At 52.0% G+C, this 16,799-nt stretch overlaps 6 protein-coding genes across 6 annotated transcripts; 3 read left to right on the top strand and 3 right to left on the bottom strand.

Moving 5' to 3' along the window:
- Window positions 1–1,187, bottom strand: J4E83_007025 (uncharacterized protein; the record flags this gene model as incomplete). Its single annotated transcript, XM_049333932.1, has 3 exons — window positions 1–630; window positions 686–1,068; window positions 1,118–1,187. The coding sequence occupies 3 exons, from the start codon at window positions 1,185–1,187 to the stop codon at window positions 1–3; spliced, it is 1,083 nt and encodes a 360-aa protein (XP_049186743.1).
- A 1,615-nt stretch (window positions 1,188–2,802) lies between these two features.
- Window positions 2,803–4,611, top strand: J4E83_007024 (uncharacterized protein; the record flags this gene model as incomplete). Its single annotated transcript, XM_049333931.1, has 5 exons — window positions 2,803–2,956; window positions 3,007–3,074; window positions 3,122–3,308; window positions 3,357–4,406; window positions 4,457–4,611. 5 exons carry the CDS (start codon window positions 2,803–2,805, stop codon window positions 4,609–4,611), a joined length of 1,614 nt encoding a protein of 537 aa, XP_049186742.1.
- Window positions 4,612–5,645: 1,034 nt separating this feature from the next.
- On the top strand, window positions 5,646–7,672 carry J4E83_007023 (uncharacterized protein; the record flags this gene model as incomplete). Its single annotated transcript, XM_049333930.1, has 8 exons — window positions 5,646–5,822; window positions 5,879–5,893; window positions 5,959–6,154; window positions 6,213–6,432; window positions 6,489–6,886; window positions 6,937–7,002; window positions 7,057–7,314; window positions 7,371–7,672. The coding sequence occupies 8 exons, from the start codon at window positions 5,646–5,648 to the stop codon at window positions 7,670–7,672; spliced, it is 1,632 nt and encodes a 543-aa protein (XP_049186741.1).
- A 242-nt stretch (window positions 7,673–7,914) lies between these two features.
- J4E83_007022 (uncharacterized protein) lies at window positions 7,915–9,481 on the bottom strand (the record flags this gene model as incomplete). The annotated part of the gene is made up of 3 exons (XM_049333929.1): window positions 7,915–8,677; window positions 8,728–8,816; window positions 8,867–9,481. The coding sequence occupies 3 exons, from the start codon at window positions 9,479–9,481 to the stop codon at window positions 7,915–7,917; spliced, it is 1,467 nt and encodes a 488-aa protein (XP_049186740.1).
- Window positions 9,482–10,717: 1,236 nt separating this feature from the next.
- Window positions 10,718–14,009, top strand: J4E83_007021 (uncharacterized protein; the record flags this gene model as incomplete). Its single annotated transcript, XM_049333928.1, has 3 exons — window positions 10,718–11,518; window positions 11,914–11,923; window positions 13,153–14,009. The coding sequence occupies 3 exons, from the start codon at window positions 10,718–10,720 to the stop codon at window positions 14,007–14,009; spliced, it is 1,668 nt and encodes a 555-aa protein (XP_049186739.1).
- A 28-nt stretch (window positions 14,010–14,037) lies between these two features.
- On the bottom strand, window positions 14,038–16,343 carry J4E83_007020 (uncharacterized protein; the record flags this gene model as incomplete). The annotated part of the gene is made up of 3 exons (XM_049333927.1): window positions 14,038–14,658; window positions 14,742–16,204; window positions 16,262–16,343. The coding sequence occupies 3 exons, from the start codon at window positions 16,341–16,343 to the stop codon at window positions 14,038–14,040; spliced, it is 2,166 nt and encodes a 721-aa protein (XP_049186738.1).
- Between the last annotated feature and the right edge of the window lie 456 nt (window positions 16,344–16,799).

Here is a 16,799-nt window from a genome sequence, read left to right as displayed (position 1 = left end):
TTATACGAAAGAGTTGAAGTGGTTAAACAACCCCTCCGGGTCATACTTCTTCTTCAGCAGCCTCAGCCTCGGAAGTTTCGTCGCGCCGTAGACTTGCTCCGGCTTCTCGTCGCCCCGTGCGTAGTTGGGAAACACATTGCCATCGGGGTTTCCGCATGCTGTCATCAAGTTGGTGCGCATCTTCGCGGTAAACGTGTCGACGGTGCTGGTCTGGTCCGCAGTGACATTGCCAGGTAGGTAAAACGCGAAGAAGCCGTAGGCTACAGTCTTGCGCCAAGCATATGCTGTATAGTCATCGTCGATACTCGCCGTTACGCCCAGGCCAAATTTCTCGATAATCCAGTTGGTATTTTCTATTGCCGGGTTCGCACGGAGGAAGTTGATGTACTTGGTGAATGTGTCCACCAGTGCAGGTACAGTGAGATTGTTGAGCTGAAACCCCCACATGTCCGCCCCAACACCCTTTCGCTGAGCGAATACATCGCCGCCAAAGTTGGCCACGCTTACTAGTCGGTTGTAGGGAACGACCGAAATGTTGCTGTAATATGGATTTTGGTTGATGAACGACTTGATCGCGGCGTCGCCCTGCAGCTTGTTGCCGTAGTAGATGGCCGAAACATCGATTGTTGGCTTAACAATGTGTTAATGGAGGTCAAATATCCGACCAGACGCAGCTAGCACTTACGACATTGTTCTTTATGGAGGACCCAATCGTTAATGCCAGCTTGTCGTCTTGCGTGCCCTGATAAGTCTGGAAGATTTCAAATATCGTGGCGTTCTTCTCGGCTTCGAATGACATGTCTGCGTTGTACACCATGCCATCATTGATTGTATCATAGATGCGATAGGTCGCGGATGTGACCACGCCGAAGTTGAAGCCCGCACCACGCATGCCCCAGAAGAGGTCGGAGTTCTCAGTAGCCGACGCCGTTAGAATCTCGCCCGATCCGGTGACCATCTCCACAGAGAGTAGAGAGTCGATTAAGAGTCCGTGTTCGCCAGTCAAAGGTCCCACTCCACCACCCAACGTGAGGCCGATGATGCTTGGAGGAGAAGTCCCACCAGAAGCTGGAGGCTTTGTCAGTACACAAGGATGTTGAATATGTCGGAAACTTACGCATCATCTTACCAGCCGCATACAGCGGATCAAACATGTCATGGAACTTTGAACCGGCCCCAACGACCATGGTGTTGGTGGACGCGTCGACTTTGATTCTCTTGAAGTTGCTTAGGTCAACATCGAGCGCATTGTGTAGGCCAGAAAGAGTCGTCGAGTACCCATGGCCACCTCCAGTTGCCAGGAAAGGGATCTTGTTTTTAGTTGCACATCGCAAGATCGTCTGTACGTCTTTCGTTGTAGCGGGTTTGGCAGCAACAGCATAAGCTGGCTCGGCCTTCTCATAGATGCTCCATCGTTGAGTGAAATCAGTCGGATAAGAAGAGTCGGTAGTAAAAATGATTTGTGATTCATTAGAGAGATTGGAGGACAAGTCGGTCTGGATCTGCTGTGTAGTGATCGCAACCACCTGTCGTGCAAGAGCGGATGAGATTAAGACAAACGATGCCAAGAGATCCATAGCGACGGGACGGTGCAGCTAAACGCTAGCAATGCAATGCACGTGTAACAAGGATGAAGGTAGCAATGATTGTATCACGAGAGAACGTGGTGCTTCTGGTTTATAAGCTCTTCAATCGCAACTCGGGCCTTGCTTCGGGCCAATTCTAGAAAATGACAATTCAAGGCATTGGAAGGATGAAGGGCTATGTCTGAGCGGCAACGCCTCATCAACCCCAAATGCGTACAATGCAGCGCGAAGAGCGGCCGTCTGAGATTCTCGAGCAGTAATCTAGCTGAACGCTTCACCCACTGTTAGTAACCTGGACCTGGATCCCGAACTAACGTCGAGTTCCCTATACTGTTCATGCAAGCGGCTGCTTCCAGCTCCAGCACAGTGGGTACAGGGTCAAGCTTCAGCGCGCAACACAGCTGTCATCTGCTTTGCCCATCCCACCGCTGCCTGATTGTATTGAGACATGAAGATGCGTGCTACGCGAATCAACGTCTGTGGAAGCTGCGTCCAGTGTACGGCGGAGGTCCGTGGCGACGGGACGGGATCGCGTTATCAATGATGGTTTCGCGCTCGGCGATTTTAGAGCTTATTGTCTAGCGGACTCCCGCTGCGAAATTTTCGTAGCCACTATGGATGTCGTGCCAGTGTGTGGCCGGAGGAGAGCGTATTCGGAGGCTAGAAAGTCGCTGTATAGGCCGAGACATGATGCGTCGTGGTGGGTGGGAACAGATGGGATGTGGGAGACCCTGAGCATGCGATGGTTGGAGTTTGCCAAGACCGTTAGCGTGGAGCGCACGTGGTGGCCCACTTCACCTAGCTCCGGACTGACAAGACGAACCATGTCCCTTACCCTTCGACTGCCACACCGAACGTGAGACAAAGCTCCAAAATACGATGGGCCTCTGGCTGTAATACGGCTCTCCACCTCCACAATGCCATCCGATCGGCGGTCGGCGACCGCAGTACCGTTCTCAAGGGGAACTGAGCTTCGGGATGATGCATGCGCGTTGTGTATCAATCAAGCCACAGTATGCTGATGGTGTTCGCGAGACATGGCACCGAGGCAGGTCCGAGAGGATGAGTGCGATGAAGATACGCAAATCCGGAGTTGAGGCGATGGTAGAGTTGGCCTGAAAACCATGAGGACCGTAGTTAAAAGCTCCGTGGACTGGCCCAAGGTTGGTATCAGTTCGACATTTCATTCAGCTGTCTTTCGTTGACTCTAGCAATTATGATTGACGTGGGAGTTCAACCGCTCTCGCAAGCCATGCTTTCTCTCTTCGTTCCTAGCATCGCCATTAGTGTCATAGGCGCTTTTCTTCTAGCCGTCGTCCGTCTGTTCAGGCCGAAAAAGCCCAAGTACAAGCCGCTGCCGGGCCCCAAAGGTCAGTATTCATCGTCTGAAGAAAAGGTGCTTGCTGACAGTGCTATAAAGGTCTACCATGGGTCGGGCCTTTCCACAAGTTCCCTTCCAAGGATGTGTACAAGAAGTTTGCTGAATGGGTACGGTCACTATCTAGGCTTCTGACGATGTAATTAACTCGGTACAGCACGAAGAATATGGTCCAATCTACCAGTTCACTCTCTTCGGTGTCAAACACATCCGTGTCAACAGCGAGAAGGTGTGCCAGGATCTTCTCGCAAGGCGTGGAGCATACTATTCCAACCGCGCGCCCACACCCAACATCCCAGGCGCCAAAACCGACGCGGAGTATCTCCCTCTTTTGGACAACAATGGTGAGTATTACTTGAATCATTTTCGAATGTCGCTGATCGATCACGCAGCGGCACTTACAAGACACCGTAAATTCGCTCACCAATGCCTGTCCGAGACCTACAATTACGACATGTTCGGCTTCACGCACCTCGAGATCACGCGGATGATGGTTTCGCTGATGAAGGACAACCGAAACTATCCCGATCTCGCTGAAGAGTTCACCCATCGTGTGAGCGCGCGCCTCGCCTGGGAAGACCCCAAGCTAAGTCGTGGGTTGAACCGAAGCTCGGCTGGTCTACTTGCTGCCATCTCTCCGGCAGGGAAGCTACCGAACAGGTTTCCAGTCGTGCAGAAGTTGCCTGACTTGATCAACCCTTGGTATTGGCAGGAAAAGGCGCGCCATGATGCTCAAAGGGAATTCTGGGTCGGGGCCATGCAATCCGTCAAAGCCAAGATGGACGCTGGTATCCCCGGTCATTCCTGGTCTCGCACGTTCTTCAAGGACAAGGAGCGCTTGAAGTTCCCCGATGGCTCCCCAGACGAGAAGGAGGGTGCTTTCGCGATAGGCATGCTTGCTATCACAGCATCACTACCCATGTCTTCGCCCATCCAGACCTACTACCTCGCTATGTGCCACTACCCCCATTGGCAGAAGCGACTACAAGACGAGATCGATGAGGTTTGCGGCCCCGACCGTCTACCCACATGGGCCGACGCACCGAAGCTTCCGGTACTGAGAGCGATCGGCAAAGAGCTGATCCGCTGGAGACCGCCAGTCCCTACGGGCGTTCCCCACGAAGCTGAGAGAGATGATGAATACGATGGCTACTTCATCCCGAAGGGTGCGCTCATCCATGCTACCGAGTGGGCGCGTCGGAGTGACGAATCTTTGTACCCCAACCCGGAAGAGTTCAATCCAGATCGCTATCTGAACCCGAGATATCCCACTTACAAGGAGCCTCTGACGAAGTACCCCAACGTCATCAACCACCACGTCTTTGGTTATGGTCGTCGCAATTGCTTGGGTATGGAGATTGTAGACTACCAGCTGGTCACAATCATGGGTTCTTTGGCCTGGGCATTCAATGTCACCAAGAAGAAGAACAAAATTGGCATTGGTACGTATCCCACTTTTTGGCGCCTCGTTCTTATGCTGACATAACAACAGATATACCAATTCACACAGAAGATTGGACAGACTTGCTCATTACTCGGCCGGAGGTGTTCGTCTTCGACATCAAACCAAGAGATGCGCATAAAGAGAAGAAGCTTGTGGCCATGTATGAGGAGGCATTGGTGGAACATCCTGATCTTGCTATCTGAACAGCTCTTCTTCCGAAGAACTTGGTGGCTTCGTACACCACGCCCTAACCCTCTACCATGCTGTTACGTCTCCTTCCCTTCTTGCTATAGTGTATCCCTATAGTTTCGCTCCTTGCGTACCAAGTATACTATTTTGTCTATCCTCTAAATATTGGCCCTTAATTTTGTCGTGCTGGTGTCTAGTGAAGGATCGTGCGCGTTGCCCACGAATATTGCTATGCTTCACGAAAGCCTCTTTCTTCGTACTCCGACTTAGTCCAAATGTGTATACTACTGCGTGGAAGCATGCGCCATATTCCCCACGTACGGAAAATAAGACGTGGAACAGCGTGTACCCCGCTCATGACACCAGGGATGGAACACCGTCCAGCAAGTCATTCCATGACTTCTCTTGATGTCACGCTGATAAAGTTGGCACATTGCCACCCGTTATGTCTATAAGCTCTCCACTACAAGTGTCGAATCAACACACCAATATCCGTGTACACTGCCATCTTAATGTTCACGTTCATTAAAAGCGTCCCAAGCATGTTGTCGTTCTCTACAAGTGCATTGGTTACGAGTTTGGCGTGACGCCACCGGCGCGTCGCGTCCAAAGCACGCGCCCCCAACCACCACCAGCATGAACAGGACGTCCGCAAAACTTCGATAGGATCGCCATAGCTGACTGAAGACATGCGCGACCCCGATGCAGTAGCTAGCAATGAGTTGAGCGATGCTGACAAAACACCGAGGCCTTTGGTTGTGGAAGTCACGCTTGTCCGCTAGCGCCGACGGAACTCCGTGCAAGAACGGAAGCGACCAAGGAGGTCCTTTCCCAGCGCAGACTAAACACTCCAGCGGGCTCCTCGCATGAAGATGATTTTCGTCCGTCCTCGCACTTCGGGACTGGGGCCGTCTAGGGTGTCTATGATGTTGCGGCATCGTCGGGACTACTATTTGGCTAATAACCTGCGATGTAAAGCAGCAGCACTACGACCATCAAGCACATTCGTCTCTCTTCTCTTCATACCATCTGCGATACTCTTGCAAAGATGAAGGAAGACGTTCTTAGACGCCCAGACAAGGAGAAGGATCTTCATTCCACCGAAGGGTCGCTCAACACAGGATCGGTCAATACAAGGGAGGAAAAAGAAGAACTAGCGCATATCCAGTTGACAAAAGGACGATTCGTACTCGTACTTGTAGGACTGGTCTTGGCTATTTTCCTTGTAAGCAACATCTCCACCCATGAATGCGAAAACCAGACACTGACCCATCGCTGCAGGCTTCCCTAGACTTTGTAAGTACGAGTACCGAGTCTCTCTTCTTCGACCCTTTCCAAGCAAGGCCTAACCGAAACCGTAGACCATCATCTCAACAGCCATCCCCAAGATCACCGATGAGTTCAAGAGTCTCCAAGACATCGGCTGGTATGGCTCAGCTTTCTTCATCACTACCGCTGCGACTACAGCGTTCTGGGGACGACTGTACACTTTCTTTCCGCTGAAGTGGACGTATCTCATCTCCATCTTCTTCTTCGAGTTGGGTAGTGTGATCTGCGGTAAGTCAACATTAGTTGATCTTGACATCAACACCATGCTAATGAGTTACGTCAATAGGTGCCGCACCCAGCTCCGTAGCTTTGATCATCGGTCGCGCGATATGCGGTGTTGGTGCAGCTGGACTGTTCTCTGGCTCGTACACCATCATTGCCGTTTTGGTACCCTCAGCAGATCGACCAAAGTACAGCGGGCTGATGGGTGCAGCATATGGTCTCGCCAGTGTTGTCGGCCCGTTGATCGGTGGTGCTTTCACCAGCCATGTCTCATGGCGCTGGTGGTACGTTACGCCCCATCGCAAAGGTCCCTTTCACTGCCTCGCTAACAGCTTCACAGCTTTTACATCAATCTTCCCGTAGGCGGTGTATCATGCCTCTTTATCCTCCTCTTCTTCGCCAACGAACCACCGAAGACTCGCCCTGATTGGCGTGGCATGCTTCGCACATTCGATATGCCCGGTTTGATCCTCATCATTGGTGCAATTGTTTGCTTCATCCTTGCGCTGCAATGGGGTGGTATCTCCAAGGCTTGGAACAGCGGTGCTGTGATCGGCAGTCTGGTGGCCTTCGTCGTATTGATGGCTTTGTTCGTGGTCGATCAGTGGTGGCTGGGTGAGAACGCCATGGTTCACAGCCTCATCATCCAAAGGAGAACTATCTGGGTCGGATCGATGTTTTCGTTCCTGATCAACTCCGCCTTCCTGGTCACGTTCTACTACCTGCCGATCTACTTCCGTAAGCTAGCTGAGTGACATGACATGCCGACCATGACTAATGATCGATAGAATCCGTGCAGGGCGTCTCAGCAGCGTCAAGTGGTGTTCGCACTGTTCCCTTCATCCTGGCAGTCAGTAAGTAGACCACCAACGCCTATTCTCTCCTTCAAATGCTTACAATGTTTGCAGCCATCTGCGTCGTGATTGTTGGTCAGATCATCACGAAGACCGGCTACGCGTATCCATGGATGATTGGAGGAGCGGCCATAACAACCATCGGTGCCGGCATGATCTACACGTTCGATGTCGATTCACCCGCCAAAGTCTGGATTGGCTACCAGATCCTCTGCGGTATCGGTATCGGAGTGAGCTTCCAGGTCCCTGTCATGCTCATCCAGGCGACCACGAAGGAAGTTGATGTGCCATTGGCTACTGCCACACTTCTTTGTAAGTTGCAATTCACATCACCTCTCTTCTCGCCGCAACACTAACTAGTGCTGCAGTCATCCAAACCCTCGGTGGTGCTTTTGGCGTCTCGTCCGCTCAGGCTGCCTTCCAGAACACGCTCCTAAAGCAGCTTCCCATCACAGCTCCAGGACTCGACCCTCAGATCGTCCTGGACGCCGGTGCTTCCGAGCTCAAGAGTCTAATCCCGGCGCAATTCCTTGAAGGAGTGCTTGAAGCCTACGTGGCCGGGTTCAGGGAGTGTCTCATCGTTGGTATTGCATTTGGTGGCGCCGCGTTCCTTGCTGCTTTTGGGTTCCGGTACACAAACATCAGGAGGACGGCCGCCTTGGAGGCGTGAGGGGAGAGAAAGCTGTCGACATGACCTGGAGGGAAGCGTTCTCTTATATATACGACGCCTCGAGAAGGTTGTCAGTATTGTACTAGATTGTAATTAGCATATCGACGGTTACATGTGCTGGCGCAAGGCCAAATGTACTCTAAAACCAAACATCCAACATGTAGACAGTTCCGGTATTGCCTTCCCTAATGCATATATATGTGAAGCCTCCTGTAGGGATCAATGCCACTAGAGACAAGGCTCTATACAGGCCCACCAAAAGCATTCCACTGGCCGAGAGCACCCCAATCATCAGCAGCATCACTGAAGTTTCCATTCCCATTCCCGTTCATCCCAAGTGACATTCCCATGCCGGGGAATTCCATGCCTCCTTCGAAACCATCCAATCCAGCGCCGGAGAAAATGTCCAGATCCAGGTCAAGCCCAAGCTGAGCACTCGCTGGGGTGATCTCTTCCGCCGGTCGGGTGTCCAAGACTGTGTCAATGACCTTGGTGAAAATCTTGCTCGCCTTGCGAAAGAGGTTGTAGTTGGCTTCGCCGTGTCTAGCTCCAGAGTTTTCCATGTGTGCGGCCGAATCAAGATGTGATATGAGCACGCTGAGCATGCGAATAATCTCCGCGCGAGATATTTCAGCGGGGAATTGCTGGCCTGTTCGATGTTGTTCGCGCAATGCTGTAGCAAGTACCGACGCTGCGGGTACACCAAACAGCAGTAGGGCATTGAGCATGTCGCGTTGAACATCGTATGATCGATCGCGTATTCTACCCAAGGTAAGTGTATTGCAAAGAAGATCAACAGAGACGCGCAGTAGGGCAGTGTTGAGCGTCAATGGGCTGTAATCGAGCAGCTTTTGAATCATGAACTCGTTGTACCAATGCGTGAGGTGTATGATGGACAGCATCAGACAGATTACCGTGGGAACGTCGTCTTCCCAACAGGTCTTCCAGTATCGCATATGTTTGGGTAGCGTCTCCCAAGAAGTGCGTACACGCTCGGATATATCTCTACAAACTTGTTAACAGAAGCCAAAGTAGGGTCATCGTGGCATACGCACAGTAACTGGGCTTCCGCGTTTGCGTCTATCTTGACGAGCGAGAATTCCAGGATTTCTTCGCGACTTCGGAGGGATATATGACGTAAACGCTAATGCACGTTAGCTGAGGGAAACAAACCAGCCTAGGTGGGAGACTTACGATCCAAGACGCTCTCAACCATCTGCCTTTGGTATTCCAACCGTCCTCGTCCAACGCTGCGATGGCAGATTCCAAGGTCGCCTGGTCACCGGTGACTTCGTTATCGGCCAGGTCGAGTGGAAGCTCGATATCAGTGTGTCTCTTGCTGATACGTATCGGACGGCCAAGGAAGGTGGATATCGACTTGTCCTGGTTGTATGCTGAACAGAAAACCCTACGGCGTGTTTCCGTCAACCATTTCGGAGCATGAGCGCACTTCTTCTCTTGATGTATACCTAGTGCATATATCTGTGTCGACAGTTCACCTATCCGTCGCCAACTGGGTGGACCCTGGTAGCCGCAGATCATGATTGTAAATAGGTAGTTTTCGTAATACATCCAGATCGTTACATCGTTCACTGTCGCAAGCATCGTCGTGAGAAAAAGACAGGTCGTACTCGCGCGAAGTAGCTCATCGGCAAAGTGTAACTTCATGTCCTTGTTGGCAGGATCACTGAAGATATCCGGAACGAAGCCGAACGTTAGCGATCGCCCGGCCGTCGCGAGGAGAAAGCCTATAGTTTCGAATCGTAGATTATCGCCGGAACACAAGATGTGAAAGTCGTGTGCTTCCATTGACTGTGATACTGTGAAAGGGCGTGCAGTCGTCTCGAGTACTTGGCTTATCAGCAGAGAACTGGGTTTCTTCCGCCGAAGATCATGCTTGTCAACAACAGCTTCCAAAGCATTCACGGCGTCGACCTGAACCTGGGCAGGTATCACACCTGCTTCATTTGTTGCATTGTACCATAGAACGAGCTCTTTGATGGCGTTGTAATGGCGAAGAGTGCTCAAAACGTCACAAGCCATCTGGTATCGCATGGACTTAGACAGGGTGTGCTGGTGTGTAAGTTCGCGATCTGATCGTTCTGATGCAACAGACTCCTCGCGTTCACGCATCTGACCGGGTTCTTCATCCTGAGGAAGAAGTACGGCGTACGATCCAGGCCCGAGGAACCCAGGGTGATATACATCAGCAGCTACGGCATCCGCAAGTTTGTCACCATGCGACGGAGACGCTGGGGCAAAAGCGGCAACAGCATCCGAAGCCTGCTTCGAGGGTCGTCTGTTCGAGTCAGAATACTGATGTGAATGTAGTTCCAAATGTATGCATACTTTCTTTTGGGCGGACGGGCTTCACCTGTTCCTGACTCATCGGCACTCTGACGCTGCCTGGTGAGAGGTGCTGGGTGGTAGAAGCAGCGGTCTTCAATACCACGTTGACGACATCGATCACATTTCGGATGGCCATGATCACACTTGGTTTTGTTCAGCCTGCATGGTTCGCAGGATGCTGGCTTGCCATTGCGCCTACTGCTGCCGGCGTCCCTGTTGGTTGGTCAGCAGATGGAAAGTTGTAGACTCCACGCGTAGATTACATGTCGATAACTGCACCGGTGTGTGCACGGAAGGATCCTCAATTCATGCGTGTGTGACATAATCTCGGAAACACGCGTCGGTGAGTTCGTCATGTCTGTGGATGGGCGCAGGCGAGATTGTGACGCGGGTTGCCTAAGCGCGAGGTGTCTTATCGATAAGCGACGCGTGCAGCCCGTGACGCCCTCTCCTCCTCCCGAGGTCCTTCACTGCCACCTCGCATCCATCGCTACGCGCCAGCACACATGCATGATCATGTCAGCCAAATCTCAGCCTCCGCCTGGTCAAAAGGGGCAATGCCATCCCGATGGACTACCCCCCTGCGATACACAGCCTCATGGACAGCCGAACAGCCTCTTCCGTATGCCCATTCAGCCATCTATTGCCTTCACTCTGCCAAAGTAATTGAGGCTTACGGGTTGCCCAATATACACAATGGGCATGCTTCTACGGCCTCCCCCACCTGATCCCCTCCGAATACGCCTCGCGCACGCCTTGGGCTTCCCGAATTACCCCAACGATGACACCGTCGAACCGTACATCAACTATCTTCTGAACCAGCACGATGCTCGTGGTACTCCAGAATACGAAGATCTCCTCATAACCATAGTACAATACTTCCATGGCCCTCAGCCCCTTGGGTCAATGAAGAGGAGCATTGAAGGGCTGCTACACTCGCTATCCAACCACCCGAACACACAATGGCACGAAGAGGACACGGTGGTGCGCGCTATTGGCAGCTGCACACTGTTACTGAGCTCGTTCACCGATCTACCAACGGTAGCCGGTAAGCTCCGAATGGTGACGGCAAGCTACAATCTGCGCATGCACGGAAGCTTGCTGGGGGGCCAGCCATACTTCGAGAGCTTGGCAGAATTGGTAGCGGGCAGCGGTTTGCTACCAGCGCCTGTTGCATTCGCCTCTGTGGTGACCATGGCAGATTTAGAGTCCTTGGAGTCGCTCTTTGTTGACGCCACCCACCTCAACGCGTACAGATTGACTGTGTTCGGAGCAGTGGAAATCACCTGGACTCATAACATCTCCCGGCACCTCCTGCTATCGAACCGCAACGGACGTCGCATACTTGAGATCTTCGCGCTACCATGCGCGTTAGATGCCGCTCCTCTTAGGATGGTCGGTGTTGGTAATGAGCTGGCGCAAGAGGTCATGGAGTCATACAGCTTGCTATTCAACGCCTGGCCCTCATTGGGTCCTCATGCTAAGCTTGGTTTATGGGTACGTGTTTCTCTACGAACTGCATATGGAGCATACACTGACTTGGTATACCTATATACAGCGGCGATGTTGCCCATGTCAACCATGTTCTGCTCGACGATACCGCAATCGCGCGATCAGCGATTACCAAGCCTTTAGTCGACTTCAACGTAGCAGCGAATACGACCCTAAGCTTCCTCACCTCATGAGCGCCATAAATCAGCAGCCGATCGCATGGACACCTGGCATATTCCCCCATCTCTGGTCTCGAATCATGATCCTAGATGAGCATCTGCAGCAGGCGAAGCCATGGAGCATTTGGGTCTTGTTCCGTAACCGTAACGATACCTTACAATTTTGGACGTTCTTGTGAGATACTCAACACTGTTGCACTTCATAAGACTGACAACATGCAGGTTCGCTACGGTCGTTGTCTTCATGACCGCAGTTCAGGTTTTGCTTGGCGTCGCACAAGTCGTGGGGTCGTTCCGCTGATGAACGACATCGGAAGCATTCAGCCTCGTATCACGGGCGGCTAGCCCCCACCCGCAGGTATTGCGAAGATCCATGGTGCGCGTTCGCTTATGCGCCTGCCTGACTGGTCGCGACGGAGAACACCATGATTGTGCAGCTGGCTTGTCTCCAGCCTTTGATGCTGTTGCGAAAACCGGATCTGACACGCTGTGTTCTAAAGGTACTTCTTAACATGGATGGAGCTTACTTGCTATGATGCCTGTCTCCCCGATCCTTTACCGCCTATAACTTGTGTCGTACCTTTCAGCCCCACGAGCAAGATGCGGCTATCGCCTGAAGCCCAAGGCTATCGCCAGCATATACTCAACTACGCTGCACGTTCATATACTCGCACGCTTTTCTTCGGCTATCATTACAGATTTCTCGCTGAGCTGCTCCGAGCTGATGAGGCACATCTACCCAAGCAATACAGTGACCTTGAAGCGTATCATCTTGGCCATTTGTCTGTGTATGGGCCGCCTTGTCATGGCTCTGAGCGGTATCAACGTCATAGTTACAAATATTCTCAGTTACGGGACCTAGTCGCAGCTCCGCCTCCGAGCAAAGGGCAAGGACAGGTCCTTTTCCTCAATGGACATCTTCCAGGGTCTTGGATATGTGAAGTGGGCGCGAAATACAATATCGCTCCCGAGTTCTTTCGGCAGCATATCCATCTTTGGCGCTCGACTGACGGGCCTGTTCTTCACGCAATCACGAGAAGCCCATACGCCACTTCGAACAAAGGGCTCCTACTGCGTCTTAACACCCAGGGAAACTTTGGCAAGAACAAGCTGCCTGTAGACTCATTCAGTAGCTTGATCTTGCAAGCGCGACGAAGGCTTCTACCTGACGACGTTGAGTGGATGCCCAGACGTTTGGCCGCAGCTCCTGGCTGTTCGTATGTAAGAGGCCATGCATATCTTAGCAACCTTCAATTTGTCATCGAGCAAGATGTGTCCATCACCGTTGAGTCGAATGGGGACGGCTGGACTGGTGAGCGACCTGTCAAACCTTGATTTCGTTTCGTCACCGCTTACCATGTGTATCAGCAATCTTGTGGACAGATGTCGGAAGCAGAAATCTCTCTCATAGCCGCACTTACCATCATTTCGTCGAGTATATGGCGGCCAAGACAGAAACAGGACGCCGAGACATCCGCTTATTACCTGTACATTTGCTGGGACAGGAGTCGACGATCAAACATTCATGGCCGCTGCCCGTCCCCGATCTCGATATCACGCAAGACACCGATGGCTCGCTCTTCCAGACAGCGTCCCATCTGCCATCAGAGCTCCACGTCATGCTTGATGATCACATAATTGCCGGGCAAGATCCGCTATACGCTCTCGCACCTATACTCTTGTTTGCAGCCGCCTCGGAGATTCAGCTACTATCGACACTTCAAAAATGGTACGACATAATCGCATCGACGAAATGGGATCGGAAGTACTCGACCGAGCATCTGGAACAACTCATAATGCACAAACACCTCCTGGATGATCACGCCAGCCGACACGAAGAGGTTCTACGATTCATCAGCTCGCCAAAGCTGGCTAAATGGGCGGTCAACCTCACACAAGACCAGAGCAATGTAGCTCAGGAAGCCAAAGACGCAGTAAAGGCTGACTACGAGTTCCTCCGATCGCGATGCCGCCAGCTGTCGCTACACTACCAGGAAGCGATATCGATCCTGGTCAGCGCCACTTCACTTGCAGAATCGCAGAAACAGATCACGCTTGCTACCCAAGTCACGAAGCTCACTATACTTGCGACGATCTTTCTTCCACTTTCGTACTGCACTTCGATATTCGGCATGAACTTTGTTGAGCTGGAGGAGTTGAATATATGGATCTGGGTAGTCGTCACGGTGTGCGTTGGACTTGCAACTCTTACTATTTATCAGTGGGATGAGAGGCAAATACTGTGGGATTTCTGGGCTACGGTGAAGGCTAAAATTCGACTGGCTAGCTGGCAACGCAATGCATCCACGGCAGTATAAGCATGAGAGTTACAACAAAAGACTGCTATCATACAATGTCGTACTGCTTCAGTTCGGCGGGAACTTCAAACGCTCCGTAAAACGCCACCCTTCCAAGTTGTAATCGGCGCTCAAGCGCGGGACCTTCCATCTCAAAATTTTGCACGTGCCCGCTGCGCTGCACGAAACTCTGGAAGCCCACAATGCCCGGGCCTTGGGTTCCATCTTCTCTCACCCCATCCGCATAGAGCGCAGTGCCACTATGACCATTCGGCGCATCGAAGTCAGGATACACACGGTACAAGATTGCGCGCGACACGAGCTCATTCCATGTTGAAGCTTTGTGTCCTTTCAGACTCTTTGAACCACCTGCTGCGGCTTTCTGGTTGAGGAAGATACCTTCGCCTACAACAAGAAGGTCCGATGGTCGACTGCATTTGATGCTCTTTCCTGATCTGTGGTTTTCAGTGTCGGCAAGGATCTTGAGTGCTGATGTCTGTTGGCGAAGACAAGCCCATGATTGCTGGTTCAACCACCCGAGGTTATCCACCGGGGAGGCAACATCCTTTACTCCGATTGGCAGCGTGGGTCGAATCAGTGTAACATCATGATTAAATCCATTGGGATAGGCACCAGCTTCCTTGTCAAAGGTCTTGTCGATGTTGCCAATCTAGCGATTTTTTTAGTACAAGAGCGCATCAATAAGAGAATACAGCTGTTGGAAAGTGCGATGATTTCGTGCAATCTACTGACCTTCGCATTTCCAGCCCAAATCTCTGTGTGTACGTTCCAATCGCTTTCTAATCTCTGAATGCGTTCCTCACAACTGCGGCCAAACATGGCATCCCGGTAAGACTTCGCCAAGATGGCCTCTGTTATGACATGCGTGGACATTAAGAGGAACTGCTCACTGTTCCTCGATATCTTCAGACCAATGCGCCCAGCGTACTTCTCTTTTCGGTGATTTGAATGTGGTCGAGCTTCTATGAGGTCGTTGAGTCTGATCGAGGGAGGTTGAGTGGTGTGTTGGACGGCAGAATGAGGGGGCTGATGGATTTCTAATAGAACAGGCTCGGGTGAGCCAGATGAAGGACCCGCTTGTTCCGTCTGCGTCGAGCCTGATGCCATGGTTGGCTCGAACGTAGACTCGATGTAGCACACCTTGAGACCCCCGTATTTGTGCGGAAGGTGCGATGACGCCCAGGCTGTATCAAAGTCTTCTGACACAACGATTTGCAGAAGTCCGTTGATCAGTATATAAAAGCCGAGGCTACCTTGGAAAGTGAGGAAAATGGCTCTCACCAGCTCTAAAGGTATCTGAGCTTGGCAGTCAATGGGCGCCGTAGGTTGAGGATCTGGCGGTGGTACCACACCACTAATAGGGGGCCATTGATACTCTACAGGTATTACAACTGGAGTAGACGCTATGCTGAGAGGAATGTCTCTTGGCTCATCTGGCAGGAGCGGTGTACAGGTCCAACAGCCACTTTGTTCTCCGCCACTTCCAGCCTGGATGCTGCTGTATTCAACATCCCATCTCCATGTATCCGGCAACTGGTCGCGAACTGATTTCCAGTCAGTTGAAAGCTCTTTTTTCAGGCTCATGTTCCGCAGTAGATGGCCTTCTTCCAGGGACGTTACGGCAGCGACATCTTCTGTAAGTAACAATGGTCTCCTTCCACCAAGACCGCACCCGCGTCCGAAGGCGGACCAAGGTTCAAGCGACGAAGGACTAACATAGCCAAACTGATTGTCAACGTCCTTGTCGGTCAAAACTCCGCTACCCTGACTAGGTGTACGGATTGACAAGTAGACGTTTTGTTTATGTAGGACTTCGCCTTGTTGTGGATGATTTGGCTCGACCGTGGAGCTTGGTGACACTGCTCGCCTCGTCGTCCGCTGTCTTTGAAGCTCTTCGTATTCGTAGGTTGGCAGATACGGGTGAGTAGAGGCAACGGGCATTGCCGTCGGGCCTTGAAGTTGTCCGTAATCAATCAATACAGGCGATCGTGGCCTTTTAGACGCACTGCCCTCAGGGTGACTAACAATTTCGGTTGTATTTTGCAACGGCTCGTCCGTTGAGGTAAGTTCAAGTGTGTGTGGCCACTGCTCGTCTCCTGAGGTTTGGTCGAGGTGAGCGCCCATGGAACCGAGGTCGGTCCCCGTCAGATTGTGCGCCGCATCGTATGTGTCCGATTTGTGTGTGTTCTGGGTTTCTATGACCTGTACCTGCGCTTGCCTCGTCTCGTGCACCTCTCGTCGGGCTATCTCACGTCTATAATGAGCTTCGCGGGCCTCTATTTTGATGAACTCAGCTTCTAGATCGTCAGAACTACTAGAGTCTTCGGATGCCATTGTGGCTAGGTCGCACAGTGGTGTGGTTTTGTTATGCAGTCCAACGAGTCGCAACTCCAGTCCTAGATCACACAGATAAGTTACTCAACGGTGTCAATGGGTGCAGCCTGGGACTGCTCTGGCGCCCATGTCAGGCCAGGCGCTGCCCAGGTGCCCAGGTGGCATCGGGGCGGGACCAATGGTCTTGCTTGCGCCACCACATCCGTGCTCACACCATGAACCTCAGATAGAATGCGCCGTATGCTTTCATGTCTCTTGATTCATGACACAAAATATCTTGATGATGTGTTGAGCATTGCGCTATCCGTTACCCGTGCGCTGTCCAACAATCAGATAGATGGCCAACGTCCACGGGTAGGCAGAACAGGCACTGACGTACCTAGGTACTGGCGCACGTCAGTCAGCATACTGGGATTGAATATCAGATGGTGTTCAGCAAAGCGCTTCTTCGTGACG

Source organism: Alternaria metachromatica, assembly GCF_023757995.1.
Source record: "Alternaria metachromatica strain BMP 0045 chromosome Unknown scaffold_17, whole genome shotgun sequence".
In the NCBI taxonomy this organism is placed as follows: Eukaryota; Fungi; Ascomycota; class Dothideomycetes; order Pleosporales; family Pleosporaceae; genus Alternaria; species Alternaria metachromatica.
The sequence above is the reverse complement of the archived record's forward strand: the minus strand, read 5'-3'. Positions and strand labels throughout refer to the sequence as shown.